The 6,957-nt window shown below is 37.2% G+C and overlaps 1 protein-coding gene across 1 annotated transcript; it reads right to left on the bottom strand.

The window, feature by feature from the left end:
- LOC133698668 (CASP-like protein 3A2) lies at nt 1-2,930 on the bottom strand. The gene is made up of 3 exons (XM_062121683.1): nt 2,396-2,930; nt 1,384-1,519; nt 1-449 (listed from the first exon to the last, which is right to left on the bottom strand). Exons 1-3 carry the CDS (start codon nt 2,668-2,670, stop codon nt 228-230), a joined length of 633 nt encoding a protein of 210 aa, XP_061977667.1. The 5' UTR covers nt 2,671-2,930; the 3' UTR covers nt 1-227.
- Between the last annotated feature and the right edge of the window lie 4,027 nt (nt 2,931-6,957).

Raw genomic sequence — 6,957 nt, 5'->3', positions numbered from 1 at the left:
TTTCGAAACAAGCTGGTCATAAATGGCTCTAAAAGTGAGACCCGCATGGTACTGTAACAAAACAGACAAGCCCTTGTTATTTACAAAGGGTTAAAGTGCCATGATCACAAAACTTCCAGTAATGATAGAAGATATCACTGGAATTAATTGAAGGATAAACCCTTATTTCGTAGAAGTCGTGCTTGTCCAGGAACGATAACAACAAGTATATCGAAAGGCAGAGATCTTCAGTACTTGGATCTGGAGAGCCATATGACTTCCTGAACAGCAGATGCAGCAAGCAAGAAGCAGCTCAAGAAAGTGAAGAATATAGAGACAGCAACATGGTCACAGAAGCTCTGTAGAGGCTTGCAGAAATTTGGCAAAGCTGTGTGTCGGATTCCTGTGCGATTGAGGTTGGTGACTCCTGATGCAGCTGCCCCAGCGCTTATCATTGCATATGCAAATACCTACAACGCAAAAGTTGATGAGACCTCAGTAGAGTACTAGATTAATGCACGAGTTGAAACCAAATGCTTGAAGCTGCACGAGTTCAAACTTAATTTATAAAACAAGCACCCTTGAGTTACCAGTCAAGGTGACTAATTGGGCAAGCTTGATGAGACAACTAATTTACATTTTCAGCTAGGGGATGTAGCGCAGTACCAGGATATTTCAACAATTTGACAACTTTGGAAATAACAGCTCCAGAAAATTTGAGAATCCTTTGTACTAGAATATTGTTATATCGAAATGGCCATGGTTTTAAATTTGGGCTCACTCATAATGAGCTGATGAAGCGCAAACGGATGCAAATTCCAGGGGGCCTGATCCTTGCCCAGCCGTATTAAACCTTTGCATGATGATATCAGAAGTCCATTACAAGCTAGTTTCGTTCCTGTAGCTGATAATATTTTAGTAGCTCAAGAAGCTATGCATATCAAGAAGTATAGCCTTACTCAATTCTCCCATTGAAACATGAGGAGGCACAAATATTTATGTCAGTTTCCAACATTACTTCTATGACATTAATTGCCAAGGGCTTTTTCAATTGTGCATGCTCCATTTGCAACTCCTAGCATGAGAAGGTGGAACTTCAATATGTAAAGTTTGCACTATAGTCTATAGCTAGGTGGGATCAGTAAAGAAGACTCTGACTCGTTTTCAAGCTGACCTAGGTACCTTGTTTAGTAACATGAATCAGCTGAATTCTGTGGATTTTCAAGATCAGTGATAACCAAGCATATAAGACTTTTTTCCTGGTAACAAAAAAACTAATTGGACAAACAAATGAAAATTTCAGAATTCAGAAAGGCACTCATTGCAATCGTAACTACCGGGAGACCTAGCAATCGGAGAGTCAAGCAGATGCGTGCTTTTTAAGATATGCTTTTAAGTATATACCTGATCTCCTGCAAAGACAAGCCATGCATGACTTCTTGATTGAATCACCGGAGATTTTCTAAGCAACCTTGACACGCTAATCAGCAGTTGCAGCAATGAGTGCGCTGCAACAACTGCAGAGACTCCAACCACATATCTGTTCAGCAGGAATGGCAGAATTCTTAACATTAATTAGCTCATCCAAATTTACACAAACATAACTCTTTAATATATGTGGTTCTTAAGTAGGATTCGAGCACGAGACCCTCCCCAGTTCTGCTTTGCTTTGGAGGAAGGGATTAAACAGTCAGTGCAAAAGGTACAGGAGTGTCATCAACTTGTCACACAAGATTTACTTCAGTCAAAAAAGTAGAAAATCATAATCTGACCAAGATCCGATAAAGTAAATACTAAGAGAAAAGCGAAGGAAGAAAACAACAACAGTCACGGGTTTGATTCTGTTCATTCAAATGCCATGAGAGTGGAGGGTGGGAGTACCAAAAATTTTGTTTTTCCTGAAAGGGCAATTCCGTCAACATAAAAATAAAACATTTTTTCATACAACATGACAAACGAGTGAGGTCGTCAGGCTCCGCTTTTGCCGGTCAAGCTTGGAAAATTCAATTTAAAAAACCACAAATGAAGGGTCGAGAAAGAAAGGGCTCAAATTATTGCCACTTAATTTGGATTGTTTGGTTACTAAGAAAATATGCAAAAGTAAAGCAGGTAGAATCTGGACATTATCTTGATGACTATAAAATTAACTCAATGAAAACGGCAAACTCATATGATTAAGAGATATTTATGTGATAGCATATGTTTTTTATTTGAACATATTTTAAAATAATATATTTTTTATTAAATTTAAACACAATTTGAAAGCAAGATCGAATGAAGTTTTTTTTTAAAAATCAAATAAATAATACCCTCAGTTATTTTCCTCCCACTTTCTGTTATTTTCCCTCAGTTTCCCTGCAACCAAGCAGCAGCAAGAACAAAAGGGGCGAGGGGCATTAGGGTAAATCTAACTTACTCAAATGAGTGAGAGAAGGACCACTTCGATTGAATAGGGAGCATGAAGCCATAGATGGAGACGGTACTGGACTGATGGGCTGTGACCATGGAGGACAGAGCTGCAACAGATGTCACCATGCACAACACCCTGAGTAACACGTTCATAACTTCAGCTTTCCGGCCAAAAGGCCTCATAGCAGCTGCCGCTCCCCCTATGTTCTCAGTCACCATCTTTGACTCAGGCAGCTGCACTGCCACCTCTGCTGCTGCCATTTTTTGCCCATTGATCATCATGTTCTTTTGGGGGGGGGGGGGGGGGGGGATATGATTTAGGAGGCAATCAGGCAATGGACGGTCAAGAGAGAGGGGAGGTTTTTATAGGCAACAGAGGGAGGCAGGGTACTTGTCTTCCTCCGCGGTTACTTGTACAGCGTGTGCTTAAAATGTGTAAAAAAATAACATTTATTAAGTGCTTGTGATAGTATAATATTAGAGCATGACATTTTAGGGAAATTTAGCTGCAACTTCCCCCGGCCACCACTCACCATTGACAATTAACACAAGAAAACAAAAACAACATTGTTTTTTGTTATGCACTTCCTGTTCAACTACTCACTAATTACAGTATACAGTGTTTTTTTTATATATATAATTTCTTACAACTCTTAATCTCATCATCTTCTGAGTACTTTCTCCCATCCACCCAATCTTTTCCCTCAGCATTCTCTAGAAGAAGAGGCCACACACAAAGGAGAAGTCGAATGAATCAGTTCTCTCCCTATCTCTTTTTTATTTTGACAACCCAGAATTTACATGATGAATTCTAATGAAAGACTACATGATTGACGAGGGCCGAAGGACAAAGCAAGCAAAATTATGATATATTGTGTATGCAATTCAAGGACCTTTTGGGTTCTTTAGATATGTGGAAACTAGTTGAAGATGGACCCTGGGTGATGAGGAAAAGAAGAATCTTAAAGAATCTAGATGGAGAGATAATGTACCTGTTTATTTTTGTATTTTAAAAAATATTTAAATTTACGTTAGTTAGAAATGATGGCTCCAGCAAAAACTTAAAAATGCATGGGAGATTCTCATAAAATCCTGTAGTGGTTTTAACTGGGGGTGCAATCATAAAAACTATAAGGTTGGAGAGCAAATATTTTATTTTTGGAGGGGCTAAATGCATAACTTCTATGAAAAAACTGAAAATTTAAGGACTAAAATTAAATTCTTAAAAAACTTTGTAGACAATATATATATTGTGCTATAAATCTGGTAAACAATGGCAAACAATTGATGATGGCCCACGCGTTAGGAAATTCTATGCATCTTCATGAACTTGAACCATCTATAACACACCCAGCTAGTTTAGAGAATGTTCATGCGGAGTCAATAAAACATCCATTTCTTTAACGAAATGAGGGTTAATCACCATTATGCATAGGTACAGGGATCTACGACAAGCTTGGGCGCCAAGCTCCACCCCTACGGTCCGCTAATAAAGGAATTTATTGCATCTATATTTTTAATTATTTTTGTTTTATTTTGAAGTATTTTGTGTGTATCATACAAGTTGATTAGAATTTTAGATGCTTTTAAGATCATTATTGACTCTTTAAAGATTTAACATGTTTTTCAAGTACTAAATTACCAATGAATTTGAAATTAAAACTGATCACCACTAATTGATTTTTGTTACCATTCTGAAAAGCTGAGGCATAAACTTATAATTCATATGAAGAGCATAGAATTTAGTTTTCTTGTTTTAAAGCTCAAAAAAACGAGTTGAAATATAGAGTTCGAATCAGACCTAAAATTCTTACGACCCAGACACTATCTCGGGCATAATTTTAAAACCCAACCTGGTGGTTGACCTGGTCTAATGATCGGGTCACGGGTCAGATAGGTTGACCCGGGTAAAAAAAGAGAGGCAAAGAATAAAGAAAAGAGAGATGACATCTTTCCATTTATGAGACTAATTAACATTTCTTTCTCTTCATATGTTAGGTAGCCATCGAGCTGCGTAAATTTTCAAAGCCTCCCCTATGAGACTAGATGGCATCTTTCCACCGGACTTGACTGCTATCATGGTTCTCCAATACAGGTCTATGCCTAATTCTGCCATATCTTCAGCCCACCACCCTTTGCTTGGCGGTTTATGTCTCTGGCTCTCCGCTCCATTACAAGACTCGTCATCTCTTTCCCTTCTAGAGTAAATGTGAGACAAACTCACCTTTGATGGATGAGTTAAGACTTTAGAGGCAATCGCTTCAATGCATCTGCTTGTTATTCCAAGGTCTTCTGATCACAAAGAAAATTCTTTGGTGCTCTATAGAGTGACAATATAATCTTTCCACCCATGAAGTATGCAGGAATTGAAGAAAACTTTAAGCTTGTATGTTAGGTTTCTTTTCTCTACATCCTCTGTCATCTGCAGGTATTCCACAGCACATCTCACAGCAACTATGTTGAAGGCACTAAGAGTGATTGTAATACTATAATAGAACTTTGCGCAAAGTTCCAAAAAAAGCAAAGAATAAAGAAAAGAGAGAGTGAAAAAAGGAGATTCGTGAAGAGAAACAAGAGTCTAACCTTATTCACATATTTGAAACAGTGATAAAGAGTTTTCTGCTCCTCTGCTTTTTGCAATTAAAATTGCCTTTTCTTTAATTAGGTTTTCTCTCTGTCTGCGCATCGTTCATCTTCATCATTTTGGCCTTTTAAAAGGCCAAAATGATGTCGTTTCACGTCTATATATATACAAAAAGAGGTCAGGTCTCAGCTGGGTTTACTCGGGTCGTCTAGGTTCCGGGTTGATCCCCGGGTCGACCAGGTTTCACCATGCCAACTCCACGGTGGGTTTTTACTTAGACCCGGACTGATATGGATTTCAAAACTATGGTCTCGGGTGTTGGCCCATGTCTCAAGTCCTAGACATCCAAAAATTGCATGATTAGTTTTGTTGGAAATAAAATTGAACTTTCTACAATTGTTCCAGAAATAAATAAGTCTTAATTTGCACATTTTCTACTCTAAATTTGGCATGCAATATCAAGAAGAGAAAGAATCCGTGACAGAGAAGGAAATTGATTTCCTTTCCTTTGGAGGATAATGCCAGAATATATATACCTCTTTTAGTAGCAGTTAAGGGGACTCTTGACACCCTAAACACACCATAAAAGATAGGAGGCATCACTAAAAAAGAGAAGAATATAACTATATATAAAAAAAGAGGCAGCAGTAGACTTCAAGGCTTTTATCTAGTTATCCTCCACTCTTGTGTGATGCTCATTATGTCAAGTTTGTTTCTTTTTAATTTTGCTATGGAGTAGTCTCTTATTCTAGGAATTTTTATGTAACATAGCTATAAATATGTGAATAATTGTTTTGATAGAATTAATTCACTAGTTGTTGAATGTTTCATTCTATGTTGCTTGTGTATGTTTCACCATTGTTTGCATGATTTGGGATTCAATTTGAGACTATGAAGGCACTAGTCGGTAGTAGTGAGGTAGCTCTTGTTAGTTCAAGTTGGTGTCGGTAGCTATAAACTCTTTTTTCTCTCTATAGGAATCACAACCACATCATAGCCAAAACTTGTCTTTCTTGCTTGAAAACTTCCTAAACCTCTTCATAATCATAGACTCTTGAAACAACTGTCAAATGCGATAGGTGATGAGAGAAGACCTTCTATCTTAAATAAGAAAATGCATTGAATACAAATAAGGATAGGAGTCTACTCATGCTCAGGCATAGTGGAATAAATGACTTAAGTTATAAGAGACCTAAAATACCATTAAGTTAATACAAAAATGTGTAAACTATAAAAACAAGTTAAAGTGGATTGACTTACACTAACACTTCCACGTAATAACTCTACCAAGAAAGATCTTATTATTACAATTAGGAAATTGATTGATTTCTTATACCTTTTTACAGTAGTTAAATACATATTTGGGATAACAAATAGTTGCTTGAGATCCTAAAATATAGAGCAGTTTGAAATTGATTCCTAACTATAAGGAACAACTATGTTGAAACTATCAAGTTGTTACAATCTTATTACTTATGATGTGCCCACTCAAGATGGAGCTCGAAATAAAAGTTCAATCTTGGATTTGAGATAAAAAAAAAAGTGGGCACGATGAAGAGGCTCAGTGAGTGCATCAGCAAATTGATCTGCTAAAGATGTACGAGCAACATGAAGGACACCATTTTGTACTTGGTCCTTGATGAAGTGAAAATATATGGCAACATGTTTCATTCTGGAGTGAAACATAGGACTGGAGCAGAGTTGTGTAACACCAACATTGTCATAGTATAAGACGGGACACCAAAGTAGTTGAACATCAAGATCAATCAGAAGATAATAAAGCCAATTGAGCTTAGTAGTTGCATTAGCTACTGACATATATTCAACTTCAATAGAGGATCTTATAACCGTTTTCTTCTTCTTAGAACTCCAGGAGACTGGATTGTGATCAAGATAGATGACATAAGCACTGGTAAATGAAAAATCATCATTATCACCTACCCAATCTGTGTCAAAATAAGCGTGTAAATTCAATAGGGATTGGC

This window comes from Populus nigra, chromosome 1 (assembly GCF_951802175.1).
Source record: "Populus nigra chromosome 1, ddPopNigr1.1, whole genome shotgun sequence".
Lineage (NCBI taxonomy): Eukaryota > Viridiplantae > Streptophyta > Magnoliopsida > Malpighiales > Salicaceae > Populus > Populus nigra.
The sequence above is the reverse complement of the archived record's forward strand: the minus strand, read 5'-3'. Positions and strand labels throughout refer to the sequence as shown.